Genomic DNA, 17,316 nt, shown 5'->3' with positions numbered 1-17,316 from the left:
TAAGTAGGACAAACATGATCAGACTAGGTTTCTTCATAACAAATCTCCAAAACATTAAACAATCTCCAAAAAAACACACTATCAATTAAATTGCTCAGTACCAGGTCAAACACCTCACTTTAACAAGCCTTTTGACCCCTATTTTTTGAGTTAACCTTCATACCAAACACACTTCTAAATGAAAACAGGCAAGAATGTGAGCCAAATAAATCACTAAAGGTCATATAACCTCAAACCAAGTAATGTTACATGGAACAATAGGATTAAACCCAGCATGATACATAACAAACCCCCTTTAGTCCCAATTTAAAACATAAGACTCATTATACACACATCAAACAACACATAGCTTAAAATATATTCTAAACCACACATAATATTCTTAATCACATTAAACAATCATGATATAGACAGAAATCTAAATGGAAACCTAAATCTAACAAGCATATTAGCTTAAACTATATTCTAAACCACACATAATACTCTTAATCACATTAAACTACACTAATATAGACGGAAATCTAAATGGAAAGCAACAAACTAATATTTACCTTTTGTGAGTGCAACTAGGGCAAGCAATGGACTTGGATGCTTCAATGCTTCCTATGCCAGACTCAGCCACCAACACCACAACTAAATAAATTATAGCAAACGTTTAAAACTAAGGAAAACTGAAACCTTTCGGCCAAAGCCTAAAATATGACATATGGAACTTTTGAACTTGAAAAAAAAATCATAATTTCAAGCCTTTCTCAGTTCCAACCCCCTTCTTTTTTGGAACAAATGGGAATAGAACCCCAGAACACATCTCAGAAATCATATAACTGATGTGGGACTTGTAGATTTACACAAGTCTTCACTGAAAAATCCAACACACGACCAAGATTTGAGGTGAAAACGAAATCAACGGCTTAAATCACTTCAACACTAGTATAAATGACGGAAAATATAAAGAAAGGGGTGGGTCTGTACATTTAGGGGCTATTTGGCCAGAATTTGTGGAAGAGGATTTCCTGCACGTCGAGCACTATTCATGCTCAGGTGGCGATGGGACAGCCGCGTAGGGGGGAGGGGTAGGGTGGCAGCTAGGGTTTTGAACCCTAACCTTGAGAGAAAGAGAATGACCCCCTTAGGGTCTTTTGATAATGAGGCGGGGAGTATTGTTACTCCATCTTGGGCCGGGTCTGGGCGATTGGGCTTGGGCTCGGTCCCCTTTTAAAAAAAAAAACGATGGGCCATTGTAAGCATACATATATATATACATGATGTATATTTGTATATACGTGGTATATATATATGTATGGAGGATCGGGGATAAAAAATAAAAACCCAATCATTAGCCTATTTGGACTTAATTAATTCTAAAACATGATTTGTTAAAAAAACATTTTGTAGATAATGGTCCCAATAATTAATCAAATAATTAATCAGATAATTCATCAATTAAATAACTATGGTTACACATAGAATCAAGGTTTGAGGGGTAAAATGGTCAATTCTTTTAATTACTTAAATCACCTTGGATAATAAAATAGAATAAATCACCCATTACTCTAATTTTCCTTGATTTAATTAATTAAGTAAATAATTATTAAAAATTGTATTTTACCTTGATTAATTTAAAAAATATATTCCCTCAATGTCACAAAGCCTCACTTAATTTCTACAAAACTTAAAATATCCAAAAGATTCTCTTTATCAATTCAAAGGGGTGAAATATTATCCCAAATAGTTTTCATAAAAATCTTTTAGACATTTTAGGGTGCGCAGCTGATCTTACTTATTGTCCAAGGACTCCGAGTACTTAAAACAAATTATGGGAGGTCAAAAATTAGGTGTCAACAATAGCCCCTTCGGTGTTCGGGGATAGCGGGACCATCTCTGAGCAACGAAATTTGACTAACCCTAATTTTTTACGGACCCGACTCATCTTGCCCTTCAATTTCAAGCAATTTACACATGTGTGGCCAGACCTTGGCTCCCGGGTTTTCTACATATCTCGAGATGTACGAGAATTCAGGCCACCTGTAGTTCGACTCGATTGAAGACTTTAGGTGATTCAGCAGGAAAGTCCTAAGACTCCAGGTGTTGTGATCGGGGGTTTTCCTGGACGGTGGTTAGAATATGGCCGACTCTGGCATTTTGAGTCTACCTACATATCCCTGGTCTCTGGGAATCATGCCACATGTAGTTTGACTTGGTGGAGAAGAGTATCCCACTTTTTGAGAGAATACCTTCGGATTTTACCGGAGTGTATCCGACCGATCGCTGTTTTTTAGCAAAATAGACAGATTTTGGCTGACTCTGAGATTGGATGGCTTTCAAGTCCTGGCCAGAGAAATTGACGCTCATGGGCACCCAAGTTGACCGATCGCGCAAGAAACATCTCCACGTTTGCTCCGCAATTTCTCTGGATCTGGTTCAGCAGGCTAGCTCCCTCTCGGAGGCTGTGCACCTGCTTTCGAAATTCGACAATATTGTAGATATTTCCATGACATTTGTATGAATGGCCCTCTCGGCAGTAGGAAAGTAAACGTGCAATAGCCCTCTTGGCAGTTTGTATGAATGGCCCTTTCGGCAGCAGGAAAGTAAACGTCCAATGGCCCTCTCGGCAGCAGAAAAGTAAACGTGCAATGGCCCTCTTGGAAGTTTGCATGAACGAATGGCCCTCTCGACAGTGTGTATGAATGGCCCTCTCGGCAGTATGTATGAATTGTCCTCTCGACAGCAGGAAAGTAAATGTACAATGGCCCTCTTGGCAGTTTGTATGAATGAGTGGCCTTCTCAGCAGTATTTATGAATGGCGCTCTCGGTAGCAGGAAAGTAAACGTGCAATGGCCCTCTTAGAAATTTGTATGAATGAATGGTCTTCTCAGCAGTATGTATGAATGGTCGTCTCAACAGCAAAAAAGTAAACGTGCAATGGCCCTCTTGGTAGTTTGTATAAATGAATGGCCTCTTGGCAGTATGTATGAATGGCCCTCTTAGTAGCAGGAAGGTAAATGTGTAATATCCCTCTTGGAAGTTTGTATGAATGAATGGCCCTCTCGGCAGTATGTATGAATGGCCCTCTCGGCAGTAGAAAAGTAAACGTTCAATGGCCCTCTTGGCAGTTTGTATGAATGGCCCTCTCGGCAGCAGGAAAGTAAACATGCAATGGCCTTATTTGCAATTTTTATGAATGACCCACTCAACAGCAGGAAAGTAAATGTGCAATGGCCCTCTCGGCAGCTGGTATGAACGAATTGAAAGGAATTTAAAGAATGGAAGAATCGAAAGGAATTAAAAGATGACAGATATGGCCCTTGTGGCTGAATGATCTTTCTTTCGTCCGTATTATGGGTCGTGACCCTCGTGGTCAAATACGCCCTTTGTCTTTGTCGTGACCCTTTCGGCCGGATATGTGTCTATGCTCATTCATCGTCACCTTTTTGTCCTGATATGTCTTGGTCACTTGTTTGTTGATGGACCCTCGTGGTCGGATATGCCTTTGTTGTTCATTCTTTTCATGACCTTTATGGTTTGATATGCCTCGGCCATTTATTTGTTTCACCGGCCCTTTTGGTCAGATATATATATATTTTTACGCTCATCGTCCTAACCCTTTTTGGTCGGATGAGTCATTTCTGTCAATTTCTGTTATGACCCTTTTGGTCTTTCCTTGCTAGGTTGAGCTGTGGGCAGACTGGTTAGTGGCGCACCTTCTGCCCCGTTACAATCCTGCATCCACAGAAAAATAGTGAGTTTCCTAAAAGACTAATTAGTGTTGTTGTTTTCCTATCTGGTGGCTCTTTTTGACGTTCTTCATAACCCTCTTGGGCCCGGTATTTTGAGAGATAGTTTTAGAGCGTACATATGCTAATGGATGTATATTTGTTTGAAAATATGAAGTATAAAAAAAAATCGTAAAGCGCATCGTTCTATATATTTTTTTGAAAAAGGATTGGTCATGATATGCATCTTCGAACGAGGTCTTCTGATTCTCCCAGGAGGTATGATTGCTGATTTCTGAACCGATAGAACTTTTGAGATCTTTCTTGAGAATTTTGTCCTAGTTATGGGTTTTCCTTAAGCGGCCCTTGCTCTTTCTTATTATGCAGGAATTTTTGAGGTTCCTTAAAGAATTTTGCCCTAGTGTAGAGCTTTGTTTTGCTATTTTCTATGTTGATTGCTTTCGGTAGGAATTTTTTAGACCCTGTCAAAAATTCTGCCCCAGTGTTGGGTTGACGCTAGCCGATTCTTATATTGGTCCTCGTAGCTTGCTCTCGTCGAATCCATCTTGCTTTATTATCTCTGAGGTTCTCCTAATGGCTTTTGGGTTTCCTTTTATGACGAACGAGCTCGAAAGCACCTACGTATCCTGTCGCAGCAGGAATTCAGGTTAAACGTAGTTCGAGACAAAGTAACTGAGTTTTTGGTTTTACTATTAATGTGATCGGGTCCGATATGGACTGCCTACGTATCCCACTGTGGGAAAGTTAGGTCGTTGCATAGTTTATTTACAAAGACGGATACACATTTCTCATTTTATTACGGAAGTACGATTACAAGGAAATGATAATGCAATTACAAGCAAATGGAATCCTAAATGTAGTATTTGTTGAGCACGTTTGCATTGATGGCTTTGGGCTACTCACCGTCCATCTTGGCTAGGACTACGGCTCCTCTTGAGAGTACTTTCCTGACCATGCATGGCCCTTGCCAGTTCGGCTCGAATTTTCCTTTATATTCTTCTTGGCGGGGAGAGACCCGCTTGAGCACGAGTTGTCCAATTTGGAAAAGTCAGGCCTTGACCCGTTTGTTGAAAGCTCGAGACATTCTTTTTTTTGTACAGCTTTCCGTGGCATACAGCCACCATTCTCTTTTCATCTATCATAGCCAATTGTTCATAGCGGTTTCTGACCCATTCTGCATTCTTTATCTCTACCTCTTGGATGATCCTGAGTGAGGAGATTTCTACTTCTGCGGATATGACCGCTTCTGTACCTTAGAAAAAACAATACGGAGTTGCCTCGATGGAAAGTTGCCCCGGTGGAAGTGCGGGTCATCATCCTGTACCCAACAAGGCCTAAGGCAGCTATTCGTGCCAATTCCTATAGTTGTCGATCAGTTTCCTCAGGATCCTCTTGATGTTTTTGTTGGCAGCCTCCACGGCTCCATTCAGTTGTGGCCGGTAGGCGCTAGAGTTCCTGTGGGTTACCTTGAATTGTTCGCAAATGTCCTTCATCAAATGACTATTAAAATTGGCACCGTTTTCTGTGATGATGGACTCTGGTACACCGAAGCGGCATATCAGATTATTTTTTACGAAGTCAGACATGACCTTCGTGGTCACTGACTTGTGCGAAGTGGCTTCTACCTATTTAGTAAAGTAGTTGATGGCGACCAAGGTGAGACGATGTCTATTGGAGGCTGGAGGCTCAATGGGTTCTATGACGTCCATCCCCCAAGCCATGAAGGGCCATGGTGAGCTCATCGCATGTAACTCGGTGGGAGGAACCTTGATCAAATCTCCGTGTATCTGGCACTGATGGCACTTCTGTACGAATTTGCATAAATCATGCTCCATGGTCATCCAGTAATACCCCGTCCTTAGGATTTTCTTTGCAAGGATGAATCCGTTCATATGGGGACCGCATGCCCCTCCGTGCACTTCTTTCAGCACATTTGTAGCCTCTTCGGTGTCTACGCACCTGAGTAATCCAAGGTCAGGTGTCCTTTTGTACAATACTTCTTTGTTCAGGAAGAAACCATTAGCCAGCCTCCTAATAGTCTTTTTCTGATTTGCTGAACGCTCTGGGGGTATTCTCCTTTCTCTACTTATGTCTTGATGTCGGCATACCATAGTTAACCATCTGGCTCGGCCTCGACATGGGCGCAGTGAGCCTGTTCTTCTCTCAACGTGATCTATATAGGGTCAATGAGAGCACTTTCGGGGTGCTAAATCATGGAGACTATCATAGCCAATGCGTCTGCGAACTCATTTTAGGCTCTTGGGATATGCCTGAAATTGATATTCTTGAATATCTGGCTCAGTCTTTGCACTAGATTTACATACGGGGGTATCTTATCATTTTTGGTCACCCAATTCCCTTTCACTTGATTTATGAGCAAATCAGAGTCCCCGACTACCAACAACTCTGGTATGTTCATGTCCAATGCCATCCTGAGGCCGAGGACACATGCTTCGTACTCTGCCATGTTGTTGATACATCTGAAGTTGAGCTTTGCGGCTAACGAATAGTGTTGTCCTGTCTCTGATATCAACACATCGCCTCGATGCCTGACCCTTTGTAATTGAATGCCCCATCAAAGAACAATGTCCAACCTGAGTATGGTTCCATCAACTCTTCTTCCATAGTTAATACATCCTTATCTTGAATGAAAGCCCGCAAAGGCTCAAGCTCATTATCGACGGGGCTTTCCGCTAGCAAGTCAGCCAAGGCTTGTCCTATGATCGCTTTTTGCGCTACGTATATGATGTTGAATTCACTTAGTAGAATCTGCCATTTAGCCAATTTTCCCATGGGCATCGGTTTCCTGAAGATATATCCTAATGGATCCATTTGGGATGTGAGATGGGTGGTGAACACTAATAGGTAGTGCCTTAGCTTCTGAGCGATCCAAGTCAGAGCACAACAAGTCTTCTCTACGAGCCTGTACCGCGCCTCACAGGATATAAACTTCTTGCTCAAATAGTAAATGGCATGTTCTTTTTTGCCTTCTTCATCATACCGGGCCAGCATACAGCCGAAAGCATTTTCTGATACTGGCAGGTATAGTAAGAGAGGACTCGTTTTCTTGGGCGGCACCAGAACGGGAGGATTGGAAAGATATCTTTTCATTTTGTCGAATGCCTGTTGGCACTCCCCCGTCATTCGTGGGAGCTTCTTTCTTGAGCAATTTGAGGATTGGCTCCATGATCACAGTTGACTGGGCTATGAACCGTCCGATGTAATTCAACCTTCCCAAGTAACTCATGACTTCCTTCTTGGTTTTGGGCGGTGGCAATTCTTGAATTGCTTTATGTTTGGTAGGATCCAGTTCAATGCCCCTGCGGCTGACTATGAATCCTAATAGCTTTTTGGCAGGCACTTCTTAATGCACATTTAGCAGGGTTCAGCCTCAGATTGAATTTGCGAAGCCTATCAAAGAATTTGCGTGAGTGCATGGTGTGTTCTGAACATTCTTTTGATTTTATGATGATATCGTCCATATAGACTTTGATCTCTCGATGCATCATATCATGGAATAGGGTAGTCATGGCTCTCATGTGTGTGGCGCCAAAATTTTTGAGGCTGAACGGCATTGCCCTGTAATGTTAGAATCCCCAAGGGGTGATAATGTCTTTCTTCTCAACGTCTTCCTCGCTCATGAGTATTTGGTGGTACCCGATGAAACAATCCACAAATGACTGCAGCTCGTACTTGGCGCAGTTATCTGTTAGGATGTGGATGTTCAGGAGACGGAAGTTATATTTCGGACTGCCCGATTGAGATCTTAGTAGTCTATGTAGATTCGAATCTTTCTGTCCTTCTTAGGTACTGTTACTATGTTGGCTACCCAAGTGGGGTAGGATGTTACTACCACTATTCCCGACTCGATTTGTTTCTTTACTTTGTCATTTATCCTGATACTCATGTCTGGCTTAAATGTTCGCGTCTTTTGTTTGACTAGGGCAAAACCCTTCTTGATGGGTATATGTGGGCCACTATTTCAGTGCTTAATCCTGGAATATTCACGAAGACATCCACATATTCCTTTAACAAAGCTATGAGCTCTTCTTTTAGTGGGCCCCCCAAGTGAGCGTTGATTCGTGTCTCCTTAACATCCTCTTCGTCACTGAGGTTGATCACCTCAGTTTCATCCATATTTGGCTTCTTCTTCTCTTCTAATTCTTCCAACTCCTCTACGAGCATCATTGTCGATTGATCGTACTCCTCGTATTCCTATTGGCTGTTTTTCTCGTTCGTTTCACAACACATCATGACATTTTTGGTTGTTTTATTATAATTATTACCGAAAAAGCGAGGCAAAGTAAAAATTAGGCTTATTGGTCGATTGTTACTACATGACTAATAAGAAAAAAAATCATTTTATTATCCAATAAGAACAGTATTTTTGCGTAGACCGAGGCTTCTTATTAATTCAAAAGCAAATGAGTTACAAACTGTAGTCCTGAATAGGAACAAGCCAGAACCATTTCCATTTTTAAACATCATGGGGTAGTTTTAGAAAAGGCAGTCGTTCGAGTCTCAGCCAACGCCTTCGCTTTTTAGCAAAAGATTCTTTTTCAAGGAAAATCTATCTCTCTACCGAGGATCCAAGAGAGGATTAGATGTCCAATTATTCACGCGCTTTCCTGGTTTCAGACTGCGTACGATGGGCGCCTCCTAGATTTTCTCGGCGATCGCGTAGCATCCCTCTTCTTGAAACAGCAACTCGAGACCCCCGCTAACTTCTTCTTCATTCGGCATCTGAGTGTTGTTTGTCAATAACTGGTACAACCCCAGAATCGACTGTGACAGGATCCCCGGTTTGAGTTCTCTCTTAATAGCTTTCACGAGCTCGCCCTCACTAGGAGTATATCCCAGAACGAAGCATTGATTCTCTTTCGGGAGTGGCACGGGCTCAATTATCCCTTTAAGTTCCTTTCCTAAGCCCTTTCCCATTTCAAAACCACTTCTTAGCATCCTGGAGGTGATCATTCTGTAGACTGCCAGCATAGATCTGTCGACTGAGTGGGTGGCCCAAACATATTCCACCACGTGGAAGTTTGATCTGTTAGGACTCTCTTCGATTGCTGGTACAATGTTGTAGAGATTCCTCTAGGTATCTTTCTCAGCTTCGACCCTAATTTCCTGGCCCTGCTATTCAAATTTTATGGCCTGGTGCATACTTAGCGGCACCGCTCCGGCAGAGTGGATCCAGGCTCTTCCCAAGAGCATGTTATAATTTGCAGTGATTGCCATGACCTGGAACTCAGCTGTGAACGAGGCAGGCCCAACTTGGATCTGCAGGTCGATCTCTCCTAAGGAATCACTCAATGACCCATCAAATCCCCTGACATTCGTCCTGCTCTATCGAATTTCGCCTATGTCATAGCCAAGTTGTGTTATGTTGTTACGGGGCAAATGTTGAGGCTCGACCCATTATTCACAAGTACCCTTCCTACAACCTTGTCACGACATTCAAGAGTGATCAGGACTTTGAATTTGGGTCGTATCTAGAGTGCGAGGGAAGCAACTGTCTATTCGAGAGGCTTGGTTATTTTGGGAGACAATATTCCACAAGCTTTCCAGTCTTCATCCCTCACTATCATGTGGACCCCACCATTTCCATGATTCAGCAACGGGTTCGTGTTTAAGTTGGGAGCGGCAGTTTCCAAAATGATTTCTCTTTTATCGATCAGATCCTGGATTTTGTGTTTTAGATTTATGCAGTCCTCCGTGTTGTGCCCATTGTTGACACCTAATTTTCACCTCATAAAACGAGTATTCTAATTTTCAAATTTCCCGAGTCCAAGATGGAGTAAGGAGGCCTTTTAAAATTTAAAAATCTTGAGAAATTTGCAAAAAATTGACGTTTAATTATTATGTTGTAAGAAATTGACAATTACAAGAAATTACGAGTTATTTACTTTCATAAATATAATTCAAAAGAAAATGCATATCCCGCTCCGTCTAACTCGGAAAAATTGTTAATTAAGACGACATATGAATTACAACTCATTTTGACCGCATTTTTTTTTACATTTCTAAATATTACCCGGACCTATGTCAATATTAGGCTCATATTAAAGCTTATATTTCAAAATGGCGTGTTACAGATTTATTTATTTCAAAGGGGGTACAAGGTTTTAAAGGTTTGTCTTTTAAAATGGAGGAGTTTTTAAACTGTTCTGAAACTTGGGGTTGATTGTTTATTTTAAAAATAAGAGGTGGAAGTTTTAATTAATAAAACTTCCCCCCCCCCTCTCCAAGTCTTTTACCCGACCTCGTCTTTCTTCTTTGAGGTGATTGGGGCAACTAGGTTTCCGCCCAAACTCGCGGACAATTGGAGGCTATTCAATGGCCATTCTCGTCGTATTTTTGAGGGGTTTTCTTCTAAATCATGAGTACTCATTATTTACAGATTTATTTTCTTTCAAATTTTACTTTTATATGATCAATTGATTCATTTTTGTGGAAGTTACTCGGGCTTTACTGTGATAGAGTTGCCATGGGTGGGACCTCGAGTCCTTAGCCATCTTGTGCACTCTATCACATGGAAGCAAACACCCAAGGGGAACTTTTCGATTTGGGTACGGTTTAGGGGTTACTATCCTGTCCTTGTGCGATTTTACCATTAAAATTTGTTGATGTTTGTCCTATTTGATGACTAGGCGTACTATTATGTTAATTCTTAGTTTTATGTGATTTTTACTTGAATTTTTTGGTACAATTTGCTGGATTCTTATTTGTAGTATGTAAGGTGTACAAATTCTGATTGGCTATGGTACTAGTTGTACAATTTTGTTGAGAAACTCCCTTATCCTTTGCTGATTTTCAAATAATTTTGAATTTAGGGTTTACATTTAAGGGGCAAAATCTATTGGATAGGAATTTTTTACTTCTTTTGTCCCTAGACCCTACTCTTAATGCTATAAATAGCAAGTGTTATGACCAATTCGGGGAGAAAAAATCCAATCTCTTTTTCTAAAAACTTTAGTATTGAAATTCTACTAAGTCTTTCAACTTTACGACTAATATACTACACTATATTGTTGATAGACTACTACTCTACTATCATACAAAAACATATACTACTCTTAAGATACATATACAATACAAATATCAAAAAAAAAAAAAAACCCTAGGCTTGCTTAAGGTTCTTTTGGTTGTTGGTTTGAAGTGTTGATCCAATTTCCCCCTTTTGATGTTTCGGTTGCCCCAACAAAATGTAATACTCTTTGTTTTTTCCCTTTCCACTCTATTTTTTAAGTTATTTTGTTCAAATGTGAGTTGCTTATTAATTGTTTAAATGGACTCATATGTAAATAGAATCATGTTAGCTATAATGTTGCTGTTAGATGATTGATAAGGTTCTAAAATAACTCAAAAGTGAAAAAATAGAGTTGTATAACTTGTAGTCACTGTTCTATTGCTTTTCTTAGTTCTGGAGTTTGTTTGAGGGTGATTCTGTGTTTTAAATAGTGTAATGGCTATGCTATAACCTTGTTTGATAATAAAAGAGTTTAAAACAAGGAAAATAATTAGTGTAGTCCAATGTTGTTGTTGTTTTAGTGATCTTTAGGTTTGTCTGAGTGAATACATTAGTGTAAAAGAGGTTTAAAGAGTCTTTAAGAAGGTTCATTATAGGGTAATAAGACTAAAGCAAGTAACGGGATGTAGAGTTAAGGTTCATTAGTGTTGTTGTCAAAATGAGGGGCTGGGTTTCACCTTCCATTTTGTCTGTGGTTGATTTTAAAACTTTCTGTTTCTGAGTGTCATTGGCTTCATTACATGTATTTAGCTTATATTTAGTGTATTGGCTAGTTCGTGACTTAAAGCTTAGTCTATTTGTTCTTTCCTAAGACTGTCAGTTAGAATTGGCTGTGTTTGTGTTTTTTTTTTTTTATGATAAGAATATCTCTTCAAAAGGTTGTATCTGATAAGTTTGATCTTAGTATGACTATATCTTGTGTTGTTCTGAGAGTCCCCTGCCTTCTTTTGAGATTTGTATCATTAACTTGTGGAGTGCCAGTTGTAGTCTCATATGGATCTGTCTAAGCTTGTTTTTATATTGTTAATCCTGCACATGTCAATCTTTAGTTACAATAAATATATGATACTCATAATATAACATTTTTGTCAATATTTTCTATTTTTTTTTTTACTAAATAATCTTGCGGTTTACTCTGTATGTGACCTTGTATGGTTATGAGAGTATGGTTTAAGTTTAAAAGGCCTTCAAACATAAAATGTCTTGAACTTTAGTGCATTTCCCATGGTCTTGAGTCTAAAATTTCCTTGAAATATGATCCTTCTGTGCCTTGCCTGTTCCTTTAAGTTGTTTCCTTTTAATCTCTGCTTTGTTTGCACTAAAACTGATAGTAAAGCAGTAAGGATGTTTTTTTATTGTGTTTGTAAGACAGTCTTTCTTTATTTGAGAGTTTGTGACATCTTTGAATCCTGTTTAGTGTTTAAATGATATTGCGATACCTGTTTCTAGATCATGAACTGATAGATATGCATCAAAAAATGTCACGACCCAACCCCGTGGGCCATGACTAGTGCCCGAACTGGACACCCGTATACGAACCTGTTACATATAATCAAACTGAATCTATGAATAATATGGAAAGTTGCAAAAGAACTCCAACGGTTCATAACGTCGTCATATATGTATATTCAGATAACTGTCTCCTGAGGAGTCACAACTGATCAAATCATAGAACGATACGCAAGCCGACAAGGCTGCCACTAAACATCAATATCATGTCATATGCAAGCCGACAAGGCTGCCACTATAGACGGACATCTTATCATAGCATATCGTACAGACACAGCTGAACAGAACTTATACACAACCCACACATGTCTACAGACCTCTAAGAGTACTAATAGTGAAATATGACGGGATAGGGCCCCGTCGTACCCCTGGATGAACATACATATATATATCAGAAGATCTGTACCAAAAGTCTAAACTTCGGAACAACGGAGCTCTCCAAGATAGCTGAGTAGAAGTCCTATGCTGAAGGGTCACCAAAACCAACTATCTGTACCTGCGGGCATGAAACGCAGCCCCCCGAAGAAAGGGGGTCAGTACGGAATATGTACTGAGTATATAAAGCATGAAATACAGCAAAAAGGATCATAACTGAAATAGGGAGTACAGAAAATAAGTACAATGTCCAGAATACCAAAACACTTGCCCTTTTGAAACATAAATCATGCATGTCAATATCATATATCATACCCAGCCCATTATGGGACTCGGTGAACATGGTCGCCACCCCGTCTTTGGCGCCATAACACAGCATAACTTCATAAACACATCATAACGCCATAACACAGCATAACTCCATAAGATAACGCCATAACACAGCATAACTCCATAAACACAGCATAACACCATAACACAACATAACTCCATAAACACAGCATAACGCCATAACACAGCATAACTCCATAAACACAGCATAACGCCATAACACAGCATAACTCCAGTATATATATATATATATATATATCATATTCCGGCCCTCTAGTGAGGGACTCGGTGCACAATGCAGTGAAACTGTGCACGAACACGTGTCCAGGCCCGGGACTCAGTGAAAGACATATTAAGGCACGCACGAGCAGAGTACTGAGAAACCATATGCAAGTTAAAACATATCTGAGACTCGATAGAATAATCAAAACGAACTGTCATTTGAAAATCAAGACAATAGTCATACCAAATACCTTTCGGATGTCACTTGTGGATTATATCAGAATAGAACTTCTGGAATCATATGTACATATCCGGGTATATCAAAGACTCAATGGAATAATCAGCACGAACTATCATTTGAAAGGCTAGACAATAGTCATAGCAAATACCTTTCGAATGCCTCTCGGAAACATATCAAACATCCCTCGGATGTCATCATAGAGTATATCAAAGAGCCTTAGGAATCATAGTCATATGTCAATATAGTATGAAACATCTTATAGAAGTCTGGACATTAGTTATCATAGAGTTCCTAAGAATAGGAACTTATATATCGACTACTATCCAACGATAGAAAACTTGAAAGGGAAGCTCAATTATTTAAGAGTTCTAACATCAAGAAGTGAATAGGAATCATGAATCACACTCGAAACTTATGAATGGAATTACCCCAAAGCTCATATCATTCGTCACTTAAATCTAAGACATGCCAAAAGAAAGAAGGGACAACTTTACATACTTGCTGAAGGTTATTCGTAATCTCGTTCACTTCGTCACCCCTTTAGCCTATTTAATATACAAGTAATGCTATCATTAGTAACTATACTTCCTAGCTCATAAATCTGTGACCAATCACCTATAGAACTTATTCTTTAACTTATACTTTCTCGATTAGGGTTTTTCATTTGTTAAGGACTTAATAGAAATCGGGCAGCATTTCCCCTATATATTCACCTAGCCCGAATGTCCAATTATTCTTCTGTTATCACAGAAATACCAACAATAGAGATATACATACAAAATTCTCACAATTCAGCCCATAACAATCCTAACAATCCAATAACCCTTTTTAATCCTTCTCAACCTACAATTTCATATAACATCAATTTCATGCATTTTCTTACTTCCAATTTCGTCCAATCCAATTTTAATAATTCCATTACAACACTATTACCACAATTATATCACCAAACAAGAAAATCTTACCTTAATTTTCTCGGAGGAATTTCTACGCTTAATTGCTCCAATTTCACTATTTTCTCTTCCTCCATTCAACCCCTAACGTTGCTGCCTTCTTGGACGTGTGCAACACCTTGAGATTCAATAGAAAACTTATTTTTTTTAAAGCTCGGCAGCCATGGCCGAAAGGCTTTGCAACCATGGCTAGTTGCTTCTCTTAACTCTCAATTGTGTGAGATTGCAATTGAAATTATGTAATCAACATTAGTCATCATATGCAATGTATATGCATGCTTATTATAGTTACACGTGCCCCACTTCATGCTTTATTATCCTATTCACATTTTATTATTATTATTATTATTATTATTATTATTATTATTTTTAAATTGGGCGGGGCCCACTTTCAATAATTAAATTAATTAATTTTATTAGATCATTAATCCTTACTTAATAATCTAATCACAATTAATTAGTCCCTAATCTCCAATAATATTTCTATACTAAATAAAATTTATAAACAATTTATGTAATAATTAAAATTGAAAATTAAAGGTTCCTATTTCATGTCCGAAAATAATTCCGCCTTTAACTTGAGTCGATTTGCTTGCGTTGCTTGCGAATAATTCGACGTATAAAAATGCGGGGCATAACATCCTTCCCCCCTTTATAACATTCGTCCTCGAATGTTACACTGGTCCTGAACTTCCAATACTTTCTCAAGTGTCCTCTCATTTAATTATGCCCTTCACATACCTCTTCCATTGGTCGATTCGTTATAATTCATTATAACGCATTCCAGGCCTCTACATAGTCATTCCTGTGATATCTCCTCTTGCCGTTGCTTCCCGAGGTAATAATTCCACGTCATTGCCTTTACTCTCCTCTTTGCTTCGCAGTCGGTTGCCAGTTGTATTGCGGGCTCTTCTATTGAAATCTTACTTTCTTCCTTATGCGCTTAGTCTTAACTTGACTCCTTCTTCTCCTATAGTTATTCCCTTAAGATATAGTTCCCTTCATCTTGCCTCTTAATCTTTAAATAAGATTTTTATAACGCGCAGACGTCCTCCATCGATTCATTAGACTTTAATATCCTTGGAGTATTGCATGCCTCTGGTAACCTATAGACCCTTCGCAGGTTCTACGAGTAGAACGAAATTTCCCAGAGGGTAACATTTTTTTACTCCAATATCCTTGCTTTACTCCGCTGTGACAGTCCGTATTCTGGAATCCTCAGCATCATGAGTCATTTTCTTACTTTCTTTTAAAGGTCTTTAACTATCACTTGGTTTTACTTCTTGATCTCGATCTTTAGAGTTGGCTATCAATTAGCGCTAGGGTTTCCTCATATTATAACTTTACTGTCATCCAGTAACCAGTAACCCGCTTGTTCCGATTGTCTCAGTTAAATCATTTCGTAATTTCCACTAACGTAACTGGCACTACTTTAGGCATATTATCTTGTGTCGTTTCTTTATTTTTGACTCAAACTCTTCGATTGCCCCTTTATTCAAATTTGCTCTTAGTTTTCCTATCACGCATCCTATTGCAATCTTTACACGAGTATGTGTAGGTGCTCAAATCAGCCCGGAAAAATACCTTAGCGTCGCCACGCTAGTCTTTATGCAAATCTTATATGCTTCTCTTATCTCTTTCAATTGATATCAAGGCTCAACTATGGCTTTTGCCCTCAGTAATAATTATATCTCGATAATTTGGCTCAAACCATCTTACACCTTTGTTTGATGTATCCAAAATATCACAACCGCATTGTTGTTACTGAATTCTTACCCTTCTTATCAAGTACTTACTTGGTCTCATTCTCAGCACACAAATATTCGTAGGTTGCATAACTATTATTGTACAACTTGTATAAAGTGTATCTACTCTTAGTCAGAGTTTTCTCTTTTCCTGGTTCACTCTGCTTTACATATCCGTACTAAAACTCGTTTGTAGTCTTTCTTGTCATACTCCCTTCCTTTCCCTTCTCCTTTGCTACTTATGTGTCACCATGTCATTAGCCAATAACTTCATTGCCAATATCTTAACCTCTAATCCAGTATAGCATTGCTATCCTTCATAACATTTCTTAAGTTATTCGTTACCATTCTCTTGTCGTATTCTCCCTTTTTATAAGAATCCACCTTCTGATGTCATATTATCCAAGATCCTTTCCAATAATTCTCAGCATTGTCTCAAATACCATCTTGGCTTCTATCCGTTTATCGTTGGCTTTCAGATCTTACCAACTTGTTTCAGCATGGGTTCTCACTTGAAGTTTAAGTTTTCACATTAAATGTATTGCAGTGTCAGTTGTTTTCATCTTAAACTTGCATTTCTCTCATCCACTTCCCCCCTTTTGGGTGTACCTACATCATTATCTACTTATATTTTACTCTATGTCTCCATTTCCCATTTCCAAATTCCTATGATTTTTTTTCCAATACAGTTGGTATACCACACCATATCCATGTTTTCCTTTATATCATATATAATTTAGATTACCCATGTATGAAACTCCAACACAATCACGAGGCGATGAGAACTCTCGATATATAGTACAAAATCTTATCTGATGGTCGGTACCCGAGCAATGTAATTAATGTAGCAATTCATCCAAAGCCACATTTCATTCCTTCCAATCAGTAATTAGCTAGTGCTTATAATCGTTTCAAATTCTCCATTCGGTAGCATTTATATTCTGATGATAAGAGTTCCAAGCTCTCTTTTAGCATAATCTTTATCCCAACGAATATCACCTGTTCCCTCTAATATTCTTACAATACATCAGTTGTTTCGCAAATCTACAATCCTTGTCCTGTAAGGATTTCACTATTTTCCGAGGTGAAGTCACATACACGTAGTACTCCTTTATGCCTCATGCTCCTTCATTCTTGTTGTATACCCAACACTAACTTCTAAATTACTCAAAATCAT

The 17,316-nt window shown here is 39.0% G+C and overlaps 1 protein-coding gene across 1 annotated transcript in view; it reads right to left on the bottom strand.

Annotated features, from left to right (window-relative positions):
- Positions 1-17,316, bottom strand: part of LOC132630664 (uncharacterized) — a 47,056-nt gene that overhangs the window by 18,514 nt on the left and 11,226 nt on the right. The window contains exon 2 of the mRNA XM_060346220.1: positions 552-633. Coding sequence (XP_060202203.1) covers positions 552-633 — 82 coding nt within the window. The remainder of the gene's footprint in view (positions 1-551; positions 634-17,316) is intronic.

This window comes from Lycium barbarum, chromosome 3 (genome assembly GCF_019175385.1).
Source record: "Lycium barbarum isolate Lr01 chromosome 3, ASM1917538v2, whole genome shotgun sequence".
NCBI classification, from domain to species: Eukaryota; Viridiplantae; Streptophyta; class Magnoliopsida; order Solanales; family Solanaceae; genus Lycium; species Lycium barbarum.
Note: the sequence above shows the minus strand (reverse complement) of the source record. Positions and strands in the feature narration are given on the sequence as shown.